The sequence below is a fragment of the Oenanthe melanoleuca genome, chromosome 1 (genome assembly GCF_029582105.1).
Source record: "Oenanthe melanoleuca isolate GR-GAL-2019-014 chromosome 1, OMel1.0, whole genome shotgun sequence".
Lineage (NCBI taxonomy): Eukaryota > Metazoa > Chordata > Aves > Passeriformes > Muscicapidae > Oenanthe > Oenanthe melanoleuca.
The window spans coordinates 111,027,169-111,047,880 of NC_079333.1; the positions used below are offsets into that span (position 1 = coordinate 111,027,169).

Below are 20,712 nucleotides of genomic sequence, written 5' to 3' on the forward strand. Positions count from 1 at the left end.
GAAATATTCAGAATTTTCATGTCAAGGCCATTGGATGGGGCTGGGGCAGCCTGGGACAGTGGGAGGTGTCCCTGCCATGGGACACTGGGTGGGCTCTGAGGGCCTTCCCACCCAGACCAGTCTGGGATTTGGTGCTGGCTTTTCTCACTGCTCAGAATTGAGCCAAACTCCTCACATGGTTTTCTTTACAACCTTTCTGTGTAAAGAAGAAAAGCAATGAAACCCCAAAGGTGGCTGGTGGCAGTGATTGCCAAGGACTCCTCCTCTGTAACCAGGGGTGGGCTGCAGACAGCTGGGCTTTGCTCTGCATTTCCTGGTGGTGAAATACTTACCCTCATGTGCAACCTTGCAGAAATTGTGCCAGTTGTAGAGGTTTTGGTTTATTAATCTGGAATTTTTTTGTTGTGAGATAGGACTAGGAGGAAGGTAAAAACAGGTTTAATTTTAAATGGTCCAAAGAGAAACTTTATTACTAGAAACTATAAGAGGAAAAAAAAATTAGAATAAAACTTTAGACTACCTTTATTTTTTCCACACCTATTTTTTTAACATTGAAAATGTATAGAAACAACTTAGTTTATTATTTATTTTCCCCTGGCATCTGGCCAGGATGCAGAATTCCCTCTGCTCTGGGGCCACCCAGGTCTGTGGCACAGGGAGATGGAGCAGGAGGTGTCCTGCAGGAAACAGGGCAGAAGCAGGAAACATGATTATATATTAGATAAATGTCATATATATATTTGGGACAAGGGATAGTGTATTTAGGAATTACATATTTAGGACAAGTAGATTTTCAGACATCCATGTTTTGGGTGATTCAATTGGTAAAACATACTTCTTGTTTTTTTTAAATTTCTGTGTTTGGCAGGAGGGTTGTTATTAACCCACCACCCAGGTTTGTTTTGTAAGGAGTTTTTTAGACATTTTTCAACATGCCCCCAGTAAAAGAGAATTCCTGGTTCCAGGAGGCTGCAGCTTGTTTGAAATTCCCAGTTGAGGTCCCAGAGACAGGAGATGGAGTGGAGTGGAGCAACAGGGAGAGAATTTAATGAGGAGGGGGAGAATCCCTTGTTAAAAATTTGGGTTTGTGTTTAAAATTCTGAAAGGGGGCAAAACCCTCATCCTCTCCTTCAGGGACTGTCTCTGGTGCTTTGTGCCCTTTGGAAATTCCCTCCTTAGGGTTGCAGGAATGTTGGGATAGCTGATAAGGAGGGAAGGATTTTCTGTAAAGCAAAAGAAACCCAAATGCCACCCAAAAAAAGCTGAAGGAGCAGGAAGACACTGGAAGCAATTGCAGTATCTCCCTGTCTTTATTCACCACAGGAAAACTTGAGGTAAGAAACAAAGGAGTGTTGAAAGGTTGAAGTCTGAGAGTAGCAAAATCCATGGGGAGAAACTTGAGTTTCTTTCATGGATTGTCCCTGGAATTTCAGAGATTTCTGGCAATTCTTCAGTTTATTTCTTGGTCTTGTAAGATTTTCAGAAGAACAGTGCTGAGCTTTGGTGTTTGCCAGTGACCCCAGGAGAGCCTGTGCTCCCTGCATCCCTTTGGGGCTGGTGCACACTCTGCTCTGTTTCCAGGTGGGATGGAGGTCACAGCTTGGGCTGTTGAACACTGAATTCAGAGAGCACAGGGATCCAAGGTGTCATTCCTGGCAGGAGGGACACAGGGACATTCCTGGATAGTGGGAGTGGTTCCAGTGTTGGAGGCAGACTGAGGGCAGGGGTGACTCTGGGCTGCACAGAGCAGGAGGAGAATGTTCTTCACTTTTCAGAGAGGGTGTTTCCATGTAAACCAGCTTACACTGGCTTGTGTAAGACTGCTGAGGGTTTTCTCCTGGCTGGCTCAGAGTCTTCCTGGAGCCTTTGGGAAGGATGTGCTGAGTGGGGAGGAGGGTTGAGAGCTGGGGGTCTGCAGTGTCCCCTCTGACGTCCCTGTTGTTTGCAGGGCTTGTTGCTGTGGGAGAGAAGGCCCAGAAGAGGTCTGGCCATTACGTGGTGATGAAGGATCTTTCAGGTGAGGTTCTAGTCTAGAATAAAGCAATTCCCAGAGGCTGCTGGGTGCTGACTGGGCTCTGTGTGTGCAGGGAAGCACCCGGTGTCTGCGCTGATGGAGATCTGCAACAAGAGGAGGTGGACGCCCCCCGAGTTCGTGCTGGTGGATGACAGTGGGCCTGATCACCGCAAACATTTCATCTTCAAGGTGGGTCTGGGCTGCCCCTGTGCTGCCTGCCCTGTGCCAGGGATGAAATCCATGTTTCTGTTTGATAGAAACACCTCCCGGGGCTGCCTGAGGATGGCGGAGCCGTCTCGGTGCTGGAGTGTGCGAGTTCCTGTTCCTGGAAAGGCCAAACTGGGGCCCTGGAGCTCTTTGATCTGGGAACTGGGGAGAGCTGAGCCAGGCTGGGAGGGCTGGGGGTGCTCACCTGGGCAGGAGAGGCTCCAGGGAGAGCTCAGGGACTGAAGGGGCTCCAGGAGAGCTGGAGAGGGACTGGGGACAAGGCAGGGAGGGACAGCACACAGGGAATGGCTGCAGAGTAGGGTTTGATGGGATATTGGGAATCAGGAATTGTTCCCTGGGAGGGGCTGGGATGGATTCCCAGAGCAGCTGTGGCTGCCCCTGGATCCCTGGAATGTTCAGTTCCAGGCTGGACACTGGGGCTGGAGCAGCCTGGGACAGTGGGAGGGGTCCCTGCCATGGCAGGGCTGGGCTGGGATGAGCTTTAGGGTCCCGTGTGGGTTCTGTGTGTCCCTAAGGAGGAATTGCCCAGTGTCCCTGCAGCAGCCACAGCCCTGTTAACCCCTTGTTCCCCTGTGCCAGGTGAGAGTCAATGGCAATGAGTACAGGCCCACCTTCGCCAGCCTTAACAAGAAGCACGCGAAGGCCACGGCGGCCACGGCGGCGCTGCAGGCCATGGGACTGGTACCAAAGGAGAGCATGGTCAACACCACCATGTTCAGGAGTGCCTCACACCGCTGAGCTGGGCTCCAGGGACTCTGCTGGGGAGTTGTACTCTGCACAACTAATGGTGTTTGCCCCTCTCACGTTGTAAATACATCGGCGATTCCCACCTTGTAAAAACTGTACAGACAGCCACAGGTTTTTTTTCTTTTGTACCATCCAAATGTATTTAAATCATACTTAGTTTTTGGTATGTTTATATTGTTTACATTAGTGATGTAATTATTTCTTAAACGACTAAATCAGACGACAGACTCTGGAGGCATCAGAAACCCAAACCCTTGGCTGAAGCTCCTGCAGTTCCTCTCCTGCCAGAACGTTGACCCTTTGATACAGTTTTGTAGTGGCTGCAGAATTCCCTGGGCTGGGGGAGGTGCTGGGGACACCCTGGGGCTCTGCCCCGGTGCCAGCCACACCCCAGGACAGCAGGGACACAGAGATTCAACCACAGCCCCTGCACCAGGAGGGGCCTGGGGCTGCTCTTCCCAACCAGTGAATCCACTGCCTGATGCTGATCGTTCGGATTTGTGGTTCATGTGAATTTTAAACTCTTTAACAAAATCTACAGCTGGATTTGGGGGGAGGGAGGGGGTAGAATGACGCTTCAATTGTTGTACCCAACTTGGTCAATAAAGCAGCACAAGTTCATAATCTTCACCCCTGGTCAGTAAACAGTAATTCCAATGGATGCCAAGCCAGGAAACAGGAATTTAAATACTCCAAAATGCCTTCTGCAAGAAACACACAGGATCCAGAAGTGGCTTTGTGAGGGTTCTCAACAGCCCTTGGGATGGCAGGAGCAGGTCTGGTTATTTTTGGTTGCTTTGAACTTTTATAAAATAACTCCTTGGAAGGAAATGTTTCCATAAGGATCCTCTGCCCTCAAGGAGCCTGAGCCAGAGTTTGGGCAGTTGGACAGCAGAGAGTTAATAGAAAGCTTTCCCTGCTTTTTATTTTATTTTTAATTTAAGAAGCATTATTCTTTGATCTGTGTGCACGTGAGATTGGAAGGGGCAGTGCACCCTCCCTGATGGATCTGTTAGGAGCAGGCTGCCAGGATTTCTGCACTTGGCTGTTCAGAGTGTTTGTGAGGTGTGAACCTGAGCTGGGGAATTCTGGAACTGTGTGGATCCTGTCAGTCACAGAACACGGAGTCTCCTCGCTCTGCAGGGACAAGGGCTGGTGCTTCCTGTGCAGCAGAGAATTGGGGTTGGTTTGGAGACAGAAAAGCCCCTCTGAGTCTGTCTGTCCAAGTGCTCTGGAAATGCTTCAGTTGATCTTCATTTCATGGACGTTGTTGTCTCGAATTAAACTTTTTTCCCTTTGGCATCTCGCCTTCGGTCTCTGACTAAATGTGTGGAGCTTGTCCTGGGAGCTGCCTGGGGGGTGTGGAATTCCCAGGAAAGGTGGGAAGAGGCACTCTGGGAGTGCTGGGGCTGTCAGGCTCCTCCCTGGGCTGGGAGCAGCTCCTGACCACACTCAGTGGTTTGGCTCAAACCTTGGAGCTGCTGAGGATTCTCTGCAATCCATGCTCTCCATGGCAACTCAGAATTCACAGCTGGACACCATCAAATTTGGGAATGTACAACCCTCTGTACTTGCTTTGTTCTTTTTCTGCATCCCTGTTAACCATGTGTAAGGTAAAGACCTGAGTTCTCTCCCAGCAGCAGAGAAATCCAGTCCCAGTAAAGAGTCCATGGAAAAAATAACTCTTAGGAAAGGTCTGGATTCTGTGGCTTAAAGGTGGGGGGGGGTCACAGATCCTTCAGCCCTGCATCCAGAGCTGGGAGCAGCTGGGATTTGCTGCTGGAGCTGGCAGGCCACAGCAGTGCTGTAAAGCCAGGATTAATCAGCAGGAATTCCAGCAGAACTGCATCCCTGCTGCATCCCTGGGGCAGGACAAAAGGGATCTGAGGGCAGATGGAGCATTGCTGGCCCAGCCCCAGGGGCTGCTCAGTTTACAGGGGTTTGCTCAGTGATCCCAGACCTGAGGGGCACCAGCAGGGAGAGCTGAGCTTCATTTCCAGTGAGAAAAACCAGATTAGAAATAGCACAAGCACGAGTTGGTTCCACTCCCCACTCAGCTTTGGTGTCCCTGCTGCAGGAATCTCACCCAACAGCTGTGGAACAGTGACACTCCCCAGAAGTGACCCCTCTACCTGCAGGGGAACACTCAGAGCACCTGGTCAGCCCCTGCTGGGAGCACACAGCAGCTCCTTTCTCAGTCTGTGATCCATGGAATCCCTGGGGCTGGAAAATCCCCCCCAGCCCCTGCAGTGCCAGCTGTGCCCTGTCCCCACCTTGTCACCCTGAGTGCCACCTCCAGGTGCCACCTGCAGGGATGGGGACCCCAAACCTCCCTGGGCAGTTCCAATCCCCGAGCTCCCTTTCCTCCTGCCCAAGAGCCAGTGAATTCCTCCCCTTGTTGCCCTCGGGCTGTGGTTTGTACAAAGGGCTCCCTGGGACCTCCATTCCTCCTGTGGAGCTCAGAGATGGCCCCAGCCCAAGAGGTGCCACACACCAAGGCTGGCAGGGGCTGTGAACAGTCTGGGAAGAGGTTTTGCCAAGCATTCCATCCATCCATAGGATCCCAAAGGTTTGGGCTGGAAGGGACCTTAAAGCTCAGCTGGTTCCTGTCCCCTGCCCTGGAAGGGTTCTAGTTCTGAGTTCCTGCCCCAAACAGGAGCAGAAATTCCATGTGTGTGCATGGGGAACACCAACCTGCCAGGGGCAAACCAGACCAATAAAATGTTTTATTAAAAAACACTGTATACAATAAAAAAGATGTCCAAAGCCCTTGAAGTGTTATGTGCAGCAGCTGGGGGTGTGTGACACCCTGGTGTCCCTCCTGCCCTGCCCCAGCCCAGCTGCAGGGAGCAGCTCCTAGACCTTCCAGGTGTAGCAGTAATCCTCCATCTCCAGCAGGCGCAGGGAGGATTTCCCCAGGGTGGGACTCTGACTCAGCTGATCCAGAGTCCTGGGGTGCAGCCCGCAGGGGGGCAGCTCCTGCTGCTCGCCCTCCTGTGAAGGGCACACGTGGAGTCAGGGGTGGGGAGTGCCTGCAGCTGCAGCAATCACTGGGATCCCCCTGGGGAGCTCCCCTGCCTTGGGGTGACTTTGTGATGCTTGTATATCCCCAAGGGTCTGTTCTCTTAGTGTTAAATATTGAGTTCTAATAATAATAAATATTAAGTTTCCAGCTTTAAAACTGGTCCCAGGAGTGAAGGGGGAGAGAAGAGGTGCAGAGTTTGTTATCAGAGTCTGCACTCCCTCCCCCACACCCTTCACACAGACTGTGTTGTCTGCAGTGGACAGCAGGAGAAAGCTCTCCTTTACTTTTAGTTAGTTTTTCTAGCTAGCTGAAACAAAAAAGTTCCTAAAAGGTCCCGGTGCCCAGGGAAGGTCCCGGTGCCCAAGGGAAGGTCCCGGTGCCCAGGGAATGTCCCGGTGCCCAGGGACGGTCCCGGTGCCCAGCCAGGGTCCCAGTGCCCAAGGGAAGGTCCCGGTGCCCAGCCAGGGTCCCGGTGCCCAGGGACGGTCCCGGTGCCCAAGGGAATGTCCCGGTGCCCAGGGAAGGTCCCGGTGCCCAGCCAGGGTCCCGGGGCCCAGCCGGTGTCCCGGCCGTGTCTCACCTGGGGCGGGGCCGCGTTGAAGGCGGCGCTGGGCTCGTGCGGGCTGAGCAGGGCGCGGAAGGAGCCGCGCTGGGCCGGGCCCAGCAGCAGAGTCAGGGCGTGCAGGGAGTGCGGCAGCACCGGCCCCAGCACCTCCAGGCTGAACACGTCCTCAAAGCCGCCCTGCAGCCGGGCACGGCCGCTCAGCGTGCGGGCCTGCGGGCAGAACACGCGTTAGAGCCGCGCCCAGCACGAGTCTGACACCCAGAGCCACAGCCTCGGGGTTTACTGTCTCCAAAACAACTCCTGAAATGTACCCCGGCTGCAGGGATGCTGCAGGGATTGGGAAGTGCAGCAGAACAGGATGAACTTCTCTGGTGGAACAAGTAGCTCATCCTGTTCTTAGTGGGAAGAAATTTGGGTTAGATACAAGGAAAGAATTCTTGGCTGTGGGGTGGGGAAGCCCTGGCACAGCTGTGGATCCCTGGCAGTGCCCCAGGCCAGGTTGGACATTGGGACAGTGGGAGGTGTCCCTGCCATGGCAGGGGTGGCACTGGGATGATCCTGAAGGTCCCTCCCCATCCAAACCACTCCTGGCAGGAACAGCTGGTGAGCTGTGCCTCAGGGGCTGGGATAGTCTGAGACCCCACCAGATCTGGGGAGAATATTAACCATTTTCCCTCGGGGCAGTTCTGCTCAGCCTCTTGTCTCTCAGGAGGTGAGGAAAGAGATCATTGGGATGTCACTTCAGTGCAGGGATGTGTTGGAGGGATTTAGGAGCAGGCTGTGCATGCAGACAAAACCCTGACTCAGGCTTTAGCCACAAAAATCCGGCTGTGCCACGAGGGAAACGCCACCAAGCCTGATCCCCGGGGTAAGGAAACCGCGTCCCTCCCCTCGCTAGAGCCAGCGGTGTCCCCTCCCTCACCCTGAGGGTGTGCATGGTCCAGCCCCGGTGTCCCCTCCCCGGTGTCCCTCCCCGTGTCCCCTCCCTCACCCTGAGCGTGTGCATGGTCCCACCCCGTGTCCCTCCCCGTGTCCCCTCCCTCACCCTGAGGGTGTGCATGGTCCAGCCCCGGTGTCCCCTCCCCGGTGTCCCTCCCCGTGTCCCCTCCCTCACCTTGAGCGTGTGCATGGTCCCACCCCGTGTCCCCTCCCCGTGTCCCTCCCCGTGTCCCCTCCCTCACCCTGAGCGTGTGCATGGTCCCTCCCCGTGTCCCTCCCCGTGTCCCCTCCCTCACCCTGAGGGTGTGCATGGTCCAGCCCCGGTGTCCCCTCCCCGGTGTCCCTCCCCGTGTCCCCTCCCTCACCCTGAGCGTGTGCATGGTCCCACCCCGTGTCCCTCCCCGTGTCCCCTCCCTCACCCTGAGGGTGTGCATGGTCCAGCCCCGGTGTCCCCTCCCCGGTGTCCCTCCCCGTGTCCCCTCCCTCACCTTGAGCGTGTGCATGGTCCCACCCCGTGTCCCCTCCCCGTGTCCCTCCCCGTGTCCCCTCCCTCACCCTGAGCGTGTGCATGGTCCCACCCCGTGTCCCCTCCCCGTGTCCCCTCCCTCACCCTGAGGGTGTGCATGGTCCCTCCCCGTGTCCCTCCCCGTGTCCCCTCCCTCACCTTGAGCGTGTGCATGGTCCCTCCCCTGAAGGCCACCGGGGCCAGCAGCGTGGGCGGCAGCCCCGCCTGCGGCCCCGCCACGGCCACCAGGCTGCGGCAGCTGATCAGGAAGTTGAGCAGGGTGAAGGTGTTGCTGCCCCTCACCAGCACCAGCGACTCGGGTCTGTGATCCACCTGCACCTCGTGCTTCTCCTTGCGCCTGAGAGCCGAGTCAAGGGAAAACCACGGGGCACTGGAAGCTTCCATGTGCCAAAAAGCTGGAGCAGTGAACCCCCCACACATCCCATCTGACCAAAATCCCCAAAACCAAACACCACTAAGGCTTGCACTCATCCAGATCTGTTCCTCAAATATTAAGCAGCATCTTAATCCTGGATTCAAATCCTAGATATACTTGCAAAGTAACTTTAAAAAAAAAGCAGTATCTCATAACATGCAGGAATGTGAGGATCCATATTTGGAAAACAGTTCTCAAAAACTCCTACAGAACTGAAATGTATACCACAGCACTGTAACAGCTGCCTGGTGCACACATCTGGGAGATCAAAGGAAGGATACAGTTGGATAGAAATAGTATCTGGTTTCTTCACCTTGTCTTGGACTCCCATCTCCTCAAGCCACGAGAAGCTTCCATCATCATCATCATCGCTGGGAGCTGCTTCCCTGGGACACAGGAGCAGTGTCAGGAGGGCAGTGCCTCTGAGCAAGGATCTCCAAATGGACTGTGCAGGAGCCTGGAGATGCCCTTCAATTCCAGCACTGCACAATATTGTTACTCACCCTGCATCCTCCACACTGCTGCCCCCTCCAGGGGTTTCTGTCTCCAAACTCTCCTCAGAGTTCTTCTGCTTCCTGGTTCTACTTTCCTCCAGCAAAGGTAAGGAGAACTCTATGCCTGGGGTGGAGAAGAGGGAGAGGAATGACAGATTTGTCTTTACAAACAAGCTGTGGATCTGCTGGGAGATAAAACCAGCACTGAGAGGTAAAAGAAACAATGGGAAGGATTCCACTGATTGATGAATGGGAAAAAAGATTTGCCTTTACAAATAAACTGTAGGTTTGCTGAGAAACGAAACTGGATATTGAAAGATGAAAGAAGCAATGGGGGAAAACTATTAATTCTATAAGAATTAAAAATTAAAAGAGGGGGTTGTACATTAGAGGGGAATTTCAGGTATCTTAGGAGAGTCTGTGCTCTCAAGTACCTCAGTCAGTGGGGAAAGAGAGAGGGAAATTGGGATAAAAGGAGGCTGCATCCTCCAAAAATTGGAGAGACCCCAGGGGATGCCCCATGGCCTCTCCCTTTATTCCAATAGCCAAAAGGACTCCTTTGTGTTCTTTTTGGACATAAACCTCTGGTGTTTGTGGATTAATTTTCCTGTATCTCAGGGGAGTCTGTACCTCTCAAGTACCTCAGCCCATGGGGAAAGTGAGAGGGAATTAGGATAGAAAGGAGGCTGCCTCCAAAAACTCCAAAAGATATTCCAGGGGAATGCCCCATGGGCTCTCCCTTTAGTGGAATAAAGTAAAAGGACTCCTCTGTGTCCTTTTTGGACAAGGACTGTTGAAGTCAGTGAGTTAGGGGATTCTCTGAATCCTTCAAGGAGGAATCAAGGTGCAAGGATTAAATTAGAGCCTTTGGATGGATTGAAATATATCAAGCCACTTACACATAAAGTAGAAGTAAGTCAGTAAGTTTTAGTAGGAGCTGTAGTGCTTTTAGTAAGTAAAAGGTCTGGATTCCACAGTAGAGTTTGAGTTCTACTAAAGGTTGAAACACACTGGTATCTTCAGAAAAGGCTCCAGGCCCACAGTTGTAGACAGTGCTTAGACATAATAAGCTGTAGTAAGAATACTGCTTACATTTTTCAGCTAGAACAAGACAGATTGTATGCATAGTCTATACATAACCTGGTGTGCTAAGAAATTAGGATTCTAATAGGTTGAGGAGTGGTGGTCTGAGATTGCATCTTAGCTCGTTGGGAAAAGCCTGTATAAGAGTTTGTATTGGGAGAGCTGGTGCTTTCAGCCACTCTGGCTTCTAGCCATTTGCATTGCTAGCTGCTTTTTGCTATTGCTTGTCTGTGTACTGTTGAGACTGATGTGCTTTGTAATAAATAACTCTTTTAACTACCAGCTGCTTTGCTTATTTAAGATTACCCGACAAGTAGGAGCTGAAACACTAATCTTAGAAAATTAGGATTTTAGTTACCTTGCTGAAAACAATTAAAATTTAGAAGGGAGTAGTTATCTGAAACTCAAATAACTGTCATTTCATGTTTGGTCAGCTGCACTTAAAATGGGAAAAGATGAAACTAGTGAGGGGATCCAAAGGAACATGGACAATGCAACAGAAAACCATTCTCTGAAAAACTGGACTATCCCCAGAAATCATTTGTACTGTATTGACAGAAAAGATTAAGAGTTTAGGGTGAGGAAGACTCGCCTTACTTCCTCCTTTTAAGACTCCTCCCCACAAAAACGACCCCAGACTTAATTTAAGAAGTCAATCAATGCTTAACAGCTATTCAAGCTAATTACCATAGGAAGGGGGGATGGGAGTGGCTGTTATTATGAACATGTATTTGTTTGAATCCCTGGCTAATAAATAGACTTTGTGATCACCTGTAATTTTGCAGTGCTAATTAGAGGATTACCTCACCCTGCTGCCCAGCGCTGAATAAACATACACTTTCTAACTTTAAATTGTGAGAGATTTTTTTTTCCATCACAGTTGAATATTGGTATTAGACCACTACTCATATTTTGGTAAATCAGAGCCAAGAGCTCAGAGTAGGAGCCTACAGAGCTCCGGCGTTTGGTGCCCTTAGGTGATAAAGAACCCCTCCCAGGCTCCTCAGTGTCGTTTTGGACACGAGCCGCTGGTGTCGGTGAGCTCTGCCGCGCCCTTACCCTCGCTGCGCATGGCGTCGCGCAGGCCGCGCGTGGTGGGGGCGATGGCGGCCGTGGGCACGGCGCTGCCCGCCAGCCCCGCGGCGCGGAACAGCACCGAGAACTGCGCCGCGCACACGTAGAAATACGGACACAGCCGCGCCCGCAGCAGGTTGTACAGCGAGGTGAAGCTCACAGACCTGCCGGGGGATAAACAGAGCTGTCACAGCTGGCACCGCCCCAGGGAGGCACTGCAGAGGGACAGGACACAGGGAGTGGCTTCAAAGTAGGGTTTGATGGGATATTGGGAAGGGATTGTTTCCTGGGAGGGAGTTTTTATCCCTGTAAATAGTGCCAGGAGAAAGGGCATAGGTTTGAACTGCCAGAGGGCAGGGCTGGATGGGATACTGGGCAGGAATTGTTCCCTGGCGGGGGGCTGGGATGGGATTCCTGGGATGGATCCCTGGCAGTGCCCAAGGCCAGGTTGGACACTGGGGCTGGAGCAGCCTGGGACAGTGGGAGGTGTCTCTGCCATGGCAGGGATTGAAATGTGATGATCCTTAAGGCCCCTCCCAACCCAAACCATCCCATGATCCTGAGATTAATTAAAACCTCTGTGTCCTACCCAGCCCAGCAGTAATTCAGCTGCACTCACCAGTCACTCATGAGCACCTGCTGCAAGGCCTGGTCCTGTGCCCAAGGACAGGCCTTCCCAGCCATCCTCCTGTCGGCGCCCAGGCGGGGGAAGAGCGGCAGCCAGGGCAGCGAGGGGTGCAGCCAGTACACCAGGCTCTGCTGGAAGGCACAGCGCAGCTCCGTGCTCAGCCGGGGCTCCTGCAGGTCCCACAGGGTGTGAGGGGGATGGAAAAGCTGCCGGGAAGAGCAGCTGCAGCCGCAGCCACCCGCCCCGCTCTCACCTGCACGCTCCGGGGCAGGGCGGGCTCTGTGGCTCGGCAGTGCTGGGCAAAGCCCTGCGCCTCCTCCTGCGCCTTCAGGTGCTCTGCCCAGCTGAAGGGCTGCGACGACATGAAGAGAACCCGTGTTTTAATGCTCCAGTCTGCAGGGAACTCCTGTCGTGGTGAGGAGGGAGCTTTGGGTACAGCAAGAGGTGAATGAAGGTCCTGAGCGAACAGAAACAGCGCTGGTTAACTCGCAGAAAATTAAACCTGAAAATAAACAGTCTGAACCAAAGGCATGGTTTATTATTTTGATTATTTTACTCTGTACCACATTCTGATAGAAACACTCCATTCTATTGCCTATAAAACCACGACAGGGCTTGCACTGGGTCCCTCCAACAACAGGAAGAAATAAAAGGATAGATGATTAAAACAAGAAAGCCCTGAGCCTGATGTTTATGAAGACAAGAATTTCCATGCCAAAACGGTTATTTCATTTCATCCTTTCCTGGTGACTCTAAAGCCCTGGGCACCTCCAAGACAGTTTGTTCTCTTTTTTCTATCTTTCTAATTTAGTTTGAACTTCAGTTCCTGTACCTAGAACAACATTAGAGAATGTCTGTTGAAACTGTTTCAATTTCAAGGGCTGGTTTTCAGGAATTCTTGCTTTCTTATGTACCTGATGCAGTGCTCCATTTCTGCAGCTGAAAACCAGATTACTGGAGGTCTGTCTAGTGAAGAACATCCTCATCTCAACTACATATAAAACTAAGAAACAGTAAAATTATAGTCAACATGTTAATAAAACTGAAAGACAACTACCTCTGTCCATGGAACTACAACAGCAGTGAGGTCAGGCAGGAGGCTGGGTTTAAAAGACTGACACCAGAACAGGAAACATCAGTGTAAGAAATTCCTTGATTACTGACATTTTAGTACATTCCTTTATACAGAGAGGCCACCAAATACCCAGTGAAACAGTTTCAGCTCTCTGTGTGTCCTGAGAACAGCTGAAGTCTTCTCAGAAGCAAGTGCTGTTCCATACCTGGCTTAGGGAGAAGATGTCAGAATTTTCAGCAGGCTCTGCTCTCCTGGAGGGCTTCTCTTCAGAGGCGGGCTCTAAAAACTGAATGAAAGAGCAACATAAAGCACAGCACAAAGGATGCACCGAGCTGATCTTTTTAAAAACTGCCTTTGCAGTGATATTTCCGAGTGATCCTCAGCACTCTGGGCTGCAAACAAACTCTGCTCGGGGCGAGCACAAGATCTGCCCCCAGTGCTGAGCAACAGCTCGAGCCCAGCAGGGCCTTGGAGGAGACGGAGCGAGCCCGGGGCTGCATCGAAAAGGGCTTGGGGTGATGGCTGAGGGCTGAGAGATGAGGGACTGGGGTGATGGCTGAAAGCTGAGAGATGAGGGACTGAGGCAATGGCTGAGGGCTGAGAGATGAGGGACTGAGGCAATGGCTGAGGGCTGAGAGATGAGGGATTGGGGCGATGACTGAGGGCTGAGAGATGAGGGACTGGGGCAATGGCTGAGGGCTGAGAGGGACTGGGGCGATGGCTGAGGGCTGAGAGATGAGGGACTGGGGCGATGGCTGAGGGCTGAGAGATGAGGGACTGGGGCAATGGCTGAGGGCTGAGAGGGACTGGGGCAATGGCTGAGGGTGATGGCTGAGGGCTGAGAGATGAGGGACTGGGGCGATGGCTGAGGGCTGAGAGGGACTGGGGTGATGGCTGAGGGCTGAGAGATGAGGGACTGGGGCGATGGCTGAGGGTGATAGCTGAGGCTGAGAGATGAGGGACTGGGGCAATGGCTGAGAGATGAGGGATTGGGGCGATGGCTGAGGGCTGAGAGGGACTGGGGCGATGGCTGAGGGCTGAGAGATGAGGGTGACAGTGATGGCTGCAGGCGATGGCTGACAGCTGAGGGTGTCAGCTGAGGGCTGAGAGCTCAGGGCAATGGCTCAGGGCTGAGAGCTCAGGGCAATGGCTCAGGGCTGAGAGCTCGGGTCAATGGCTCAGGGCTGAGAGCTCGGGGCAATGGCTCGGGGCTGAGAGTTCGGACCCCGCTGCCGGAGCTCGGACCCACCTGCCAGAAAGGCACTGCCGATGGATCCCCACCCGCCGGGGCCGCTGCCGGAGGCTGAGGGGCGGTCGCCGCCCGCTGCGGAGCGTTGTCCAGGCTGGAGAATGGGTTGCGCCGGCGGGCGGCCGCAGAGGGGCCCCGCGGGGCCGGGACAGCGGCGGCTTCCGCGGCGGCGGCGGAGTCGCTCCTCCGACCAGGACGTTTGCGCTTCAACCGCAGCAGCGCCGGAGGCTTCTTGAAGCCGGGAGAGTGCCCGGGCTCGGCAGGGGCGGCCATGGCCGAGCGGGACCGGGAAGAGCCGCGCTCCCGTCTTGGCGCCAAAGCGCGGCTGCTCCGCCCCGGGGCGGCGCTGAGGGAGCGGCGCCGCCATCGCTGCCGCCCTCAGGGGCTGTGAGGGGAGCGCGGCTCCCGCCAGCCCCGCTCCGCCCGCACGGGCGGCACAAACACGGAGCACAGAGACAGACGCCGCTCAAATGGTGTCCATGCCCTTCCAAATGCACTCGCACAGCGGCCCCAAGGGCTGCGCTCGGCTGCGGCAGCATCGCCACACGGCTGCCCCGGGACAAATCCCCTGTGCAGATACCGGCGCCGGGGCTGTGCTACGGGACACGAAACACACGGGGGAGGAGAGAGCCTGAGAAAGGAACAATCCTTCTGTAGCCCTGACAGGAGGTGCAGCCGGCTGGGGTCAGGCTCTGCTCAAAGGGAACAGGGACAGGACACGGGGAAACGGCCTCGAGCTGTGCTGGCTCCGCTGTCCCCCTGGCCAGCCCTGCTGCACAGCGGTTCCCAGCACAGCTCTCTCTCAGCCGGGCTCAGCGGGCGCCTTTCGTTTGCTGCAGAGAGCAGGGACAGCCCTGCCCTGCCGGCCCCGCCGGGAACTCTCCCGCTGGCGCTGGGGCTGAGCAGCCACTGCTCACAGGGCACCCAGCGGCACTGAGGGGGAAAATACATCAGCACCTCGGAGAGACAGGGCAGGAAATCCAGAGACTCTCTTATTGTGCTTTACAAGTTTTATTTTAAAAATAAACAAATTCTTCAGTAACAAATTGCTCAGTCCTTGCTTGGTAATTTCTTGGGAATAATATCTTGTAATTACAGCATATTGTATATTCATATTTTTATATCATAGACTATAATGCAAATTTACAATGTGTAATAAATACAAATTCTTCGGTAATTTTACTTATTCATTAGATCTCTTTTTATTTATGGATTCTTAACTGCTGTTCTTCTATACTCCTTGTTACTACTCATTAATTTCCTATATGTAGTTTAAAATTCAATTTCTTATTAATCTTTTTCCTCTGTGCATGTTTAAATTCAAAATCTTATTCCTATTACTCTTAAGATATATTCCTATATATATTCTTACTTCTTAAGATATATTCCTATATCTTAAAATTATTAATCTTATCCCTATCCTCATTGTCTTCTTCTTCTTCTACTCCTATGTATTTAAAAAATTATTTTACTTATTAATATTCTTCTAGGCATTTTTAAAGTATTCTTCCTCTTCTCCATCTTCATCATTTTCTTTGTCTAATTTCTCTTTGCCTTCTTCGTCTATGCCATTTTCTTCTTTGTCTTCTTTAATTTCTTCATCATTTTGTCGTCTTTGCCATATTCGTCTTCTTTGTCATCTTTGTTTTGTCTTCTTTATCTTCATTGTCGTCATTGTCTTCTTCTTCCTCTTCTTCACCGACTTTGTGGTCTCAGTGCTGGTTTCTCTCTGGCTGTTGGTGCCCAGCTCCCATGGGTGCTGGCAGCCCGGGTGTGCCAGCCCTGCAGGAGGGAGGCTCTGGAGCAATCCCTGCTGCGGTGCCCTGTGTGTGTCATTGCTCGGGCCGTGGCCCCAGGCAGGGCCAGCGGAACAGCCCCCGCAGCGCCCGCAGCGCCCGCCTGAAGCGGGAGGGACGTTTCCTGGGGGCAGCCGGCTGCCCGCGGAGGGCCTGGGCTCCCGGCTGGGCAGGCCAGGGCCTGGGGGGGCTGTGCGGGGCAGCCACGGAGCTCCCTTCCCTTTCTGGGGGAGCTGCTGCTGCCCTTCCTGCAGCACTGCAGTGCTCCAGGGCATCCTGCTGCTGCTGCTGCTGCTGCTGCTGCTGCTGCCTCAGTGCCTGCAGCTCTGGCACAGCCTGGCTCAGGGGCTCCCTGGTGCTCCCTGTCCCCAGGGATGTCCCGTCCTCACTGAGGACAGCAGGAGCTGCTGCCTTTGTGTCCCGCAGAGCCAGAGCCTGGGGAGGCTCCTGCTCCTCCTCGGTAGCTCTGCTCGGGGTCACAGCTGCCAGCTCGGTGCCCCTGGGGCTCCAAGGGGCACGAGAGGCGCTGGGCAGGGCAGGGGCTGCCTCTGCTGCCACCTCTGAGCCCAACAGCTCCTTCAACTCGGCCTCCAGCTCCTCCAGGAGCCTCTTCAGTTTGGACAGCTTCTGGAGCTCAGCTTTGGTCCCCTTCTCAGCATCATAATCACTGAGGGAATTGGCTTCCAGCCATTCCAGCACCTTCTGATGCCCTGACATTTCCTCCAGTTCTGCCAGTTCAGGTGACCAGCTTGAATCTGTGTCATTACCACCGAGCAGGGCCCTCCTTGTCAGCTCTTCCTGCTCACATTCTTCCCACAGGGAGAGCTGTTCGTTGTCATCTGCTTCCCATGGGGACATGTCTTGGACATTACAGTCTTCCCCAAAGCACAGCTCTGCTTCATATTCGACATCTTCTGGGGAAATCTTTTCATTCTCGTTGTAATCCCCTTGGGGCAGCTCTTTGTCACAGTCACTCTCCCCTTGGGATGGCTCTTCTTCATGATTTTTTTCACCCGGGGACAGCTCCTTGTCACTCTTGCTAACCCCTGAGAAGAGCTCAATGGCCTCTGCAAATGTGGACATCTGCTGGTCACTTGTGCTGTCCTCTGGACCAATCTCAGTGGCCTTGTCCACTGGGGACAGCTCCTCATCACTTGGGCTGTCCTTTGGAACGGCCACCATGGTCTGTTCTACTTGGCACAGCTCCTTGTCACTTGTGCTGTCCACTGAAATTACTTCAATGGCCCCTTCCACTGAGGACAGCTCCTCTTCCCTTGAGCTGTCCCCTGAAACCACCACGATGCCTTCTTCCCCTAAGGTCAGCTCCTTGTCACTCCTGCTGTCCTCTGGAATGATCTCAATGTCCTCTTCCACTGGGGACAGCTCCTCATCAGTCACGTTGTCCCCTGAAATGGCATTGATGGCCTCTTCCACTGGGGACAGCCCCTCGTCACTTGTGCTGCCCCCTGAAGTGACTTTGATGTCCTCTTCAACATCGGGCAGCTTCTCCTCACTTGTGCTGTCCACTGGAAAGAGCTCGCTGTAATCTTCCACAGGGGTCAGCTGCTGGTCACTTGTGGTGTCCTCTGGACTCATTTCAACGGCATCTTCCACAGGGGACACCTCCTCATTTATGCTGTCCCCTGAAGTGACCTCTCTGGCCTCTTCCTCTTCAGACAGCTCGTGCTCAGTATCGCTGTTCCCTGGAGAGAGCTCCCTGTCATCTTCCCCTGGGGACAGATCCTGGTCATTGGTGCTGTCCTCTGGAAGAACCTCAATGTCCTCTTCCACAGGGAACAGCTCCTCTTCACTTGTGCTGTCCCCTGAAGTGAGCTCTCTGGCCTCTACCTCTACGGACAGCTCTGACTCAGTGTTGCTGTCCCCTGGAGAGAGCTCGCTGTCATCTTCCACAAGGGACAGCTCCTGCTCACTCTCGCTGTCCTCTTGAAAGAGCTCAAAGCCTTCTGTCACTTGGGACAGCTCCTGGTCACTGCCACGTTCCTCTCGGGAACATTGGCTGTCATTGTGTTTCTCAGGCCCTGTGCCCCTGAGGCTGCGCTCCACGGCTGCAGCCCCTGCTCGGATGGGCGGCACAGGCAGCAGCTGCCAGCTCGGGGACACACGGGCTGTGCCCTCCTGGGCCACCCTGAGCGGGGGCAGGAGCACCCTGGGCAGGGGGGTGTATGGCTGCCGAGGACAGGGGCTGCAGGGCTGCGGCCCCTTCTCCCCTGCACTGCCCAGCTCTGTGCCCCGGCTCTCAGTGTCCCTGGGGCTCAGCAGGCACAGCAGTGCTGGCGGCCGTGGCACAGGTGGCAGCGGTGGCAGCCTGTCCCCACAGAGGGACAGGGCCTGGCTCCGGCTGCCCTGCGGCGCTGCCTGGGGCTGCCTGAGCTGCACCTCTGGGACTGGGAGAGACTGAAGATTCCTGGGTCCCACCTTTGACTGCCCGAGGGGCACTGGTGGCAGCTTGGTGGGCACCAGTGAGGAGCAGGATGAGGATGAGGCGTGGGATGGAGACGGCTCCCTTGGCAGAGCAAAGATCCTGGTCCTGTCCATCCGCTGGCCTCCCCTGCCTTCCTCTTCCATTGCTCCTGGCCTCCTCCGCAGGCTCAGCAGTGGCCCTTGGGTGGCCTGGGCCTTGCGCTTCTTCTCCATCTTCTCCATCTTCTCCGCGATCTCAATCATCCTCAAGCGCATGCGGATCAAGGCATCGGCTTCCTCCTCCCAGAACGGCACTGTTACCGGCTGCCTGAGCTGCACCTCTGGGACCATGAGGGGGTGAAGACTTGTGGGTCCCACCTTTGACTGCCCGAGGGGCACTGGTGGCAGCTTGGTGGGCCCCAGCGAGGAGCAGGATGAGGATGAGGTGTGGGATGGAGACGGCTCCCTTGGCAGGGCAAAGATCCTGGTCCCCTCCATCCCCTGGCCTCTCCTTCCTGCCTCATCCCTCACACTTGGCCTCCTCCGCAGGCTCAGCAATGGGCCTTGGGCGTTGCGCTTCTTCTCCATGTTCTCAATATTTGCAACCGTCCTGAAGAACTGACAGATCCCAGGAGCTGCTTCCACCTCGCAGAGCGGCGCTCCTGGGACTGAGCACTCCGGGGCTCTGCGCCCCTTAAATACCCCCAGTGAAGGGTGGGGCTCCCTGATGTCACAAAGGTCTCTGGCCACCACCATGTCCCACGTCACAAAGGGCCATGACACCAAGCGCCCGTGTCACCACCCCCGGCACCCCAGGAGCAGCGGAGCAGCCAGGAACTGGCTGGGAGCAGCCCCGCACTCGTGGCCTTGTGGCCCCTGCTGTGCCCAGAGCCCTGAGAGGCTTTGGCCACGCTGGCACACGGCAGCCCCAGCCCCGGGCTGCAGAGCCCTGGGTTTGCAGGCTGCGCTGCCCAGGGCACGAGCAATCGGCCCCAGGGACGTGCCGGGGCCTTGTGGGCAGCGGCTCCGCGTGCGGCGGGAGGCCGGGGAGCAGGGCTGTCCCTCAGGGCTCTGCCCGGGCCCGGGGCTCGTCCCCGCCTTCAGCAGTGCCAGCCAGGGGCAGCGAGCGCAGCCTCGGCGCCTTTGGCGGCCACGGGAAGCTGAGCGGGGCAGGGGCACCAGGCGAGGCCGGGGCCGTGCACGGGCACCCGGCCGAGCTGCACAAGGGGCACGGCGAGAGCCTCCTGCGCTTCCCCGAGCCCAGGGGCGGCTGCTGCACCCGCCTCGGGCCCATGGCCGAGCATGGCAGCCGCTCTCGCAGGTGTCCCCTGGGCTCTGCGGCGCCGCGGGGACAGAGCCCGGGCCCGGGGCTCGGTCCCTGCTGCCAGCAGGGCGCTGCCGAGGGCTCCCCGCCCGCCGGGGCCGGGCCCGGGCGCTGAGGGAGCGGCGCCGCCATCGCTGCCGCCCTCAGGGGCTCTGAGGGGAGCGCGGCTCCCGCCAGCCCCGCTCCGCCCGCACGGGCGGCACAAACACGGAGCACAGAGACAGAGGCCGCTCAAATGGTGTCCGTGCCCTTCCAAATGCACTCGCACAGCGGCCCCAAGGGCTGCGCTCGGCTGCGGCAGCATCGCCACAGGGCCCCATTGTCTGAGATGTGACACTAAACCCACAGAGTTTGGTCAGTTTGGGAGAAATAAAGGAGTGGTTTAGTCTACTTGGGATAGAAAACCACTTCTGATTGCACTATTCTCTTTACACTGCTATAAAAAGGCATAACCAATACTAGAAAGGTATAATTACAAATACACGTGGCTCAGAAGGAATAAAGAGATGGTTAGGAGCAACATCTCTACTGACAAAAGACTCAATAAAAGAAAAACTATGCTAGAAAATCCTTACTCAGTTTTGTCACTTGTTCATGTCTTTTTGAACTTTTAAATTTGTTTTCCACTCCTTGCACTGCTTTGAAGTGCCTATGTCCATCGTTTGAGTGATCCTCGCTGAAAATGAGGAACATGGTGGAAAGGAAAAATTATTTTTGCTGTTGAATCAGAGCATGTAGAAATGCACATGATTTGAGGAAAGCAAAATGCGGTTCCTTCCCCACTGCTGAGTTTCAGAGAGGCCACAACCATGGATAATGCTGGAGAGACAGATCTGGGCTGTGCTGAGGTTAAAAGAGGGGAAATGAAAGTGTACAGCACAGGGAGATACCAAAGGTATCAAGCTACACAAAGTGTCTCAAACATCTGACTCACTAGACTGGGGACTCTTGGATTTACCAGGTTTTCTGCCTTAGTGCTGCAATGAAGGGAAAGAGCTGGAGGGAACTCCTGCTGTCAGTACCATGTCCTTCCCATCTGGCACCCTCGCCAACCTCGATAGTTTCACCTGTCCTTCAATTGAATAACAATTTTAAACGTGGATTAACAT

At 54.6% G+C, this 20,712-nt stretch overlaps 2 protein-coding genes across 2 annotated transcripts in view; one reads left to right on the forward strand and one right to left on the reverse strand.

Annotated features, from left to right (window-relative positions):
- Positions 1 to 3,619, forward strand: part of SON (SON DNA and RNA binding protein) — a 27,081-nt gene extending 23,462 nt beyond the window's left edge. The window contains 3 exon segments of the mRNA XM_056492099.1: positions 1,949 to 2,017; positions 2,088 to 2,203; positions 2,822 to 3,619. Of these exon segments, the coding sequence (XP_056348074.1) occupies positions 1,949 to 2,017; positions 2,088 to 2,203; positions 2,822 to 2,980 (344 nt within the window). The 3' untranslated portion in view covers positions 2,981 to 3,619.
- A 2,081-nt stretch (positions 3,620 to 5,700) lies between these two features.
- DONSON (DNA replication fork stabilization factor DONSON) lies at positions 5,701 to 14,409 on the reverse strand. The gene is made up of 10 exons (XM_056489896.1): positions 14,063 to 14,409; positions 13,019 to 13,099; positions 11,992 to 12,195; positions 11,730 to 11,908; positions 11,096 to 11,274; positions 8,963 to 9,077; positions 8,741 to 8,845; positions 8,183 to 8,381; positions 6,595 to 6,789; positions 5,701 to 5,983 (listed from the first exon to the last, which is right to left on the reverse strand). Exons 1-10 carry the CDS (start codon positions 14,333 to 14,335, stop codon positions 5,846 to 5,848), a joined length of 1,668 nt encoding a protein of 555 aa, XP_056345871.1. The 5' UTR covers positions 14,336 to 14,409; the 3' UTR covers positions 5,701 to 5,845.
- Between the last annotated feature and the right edge of the window lie 6,303 nt (positions 14,410 to 20,712).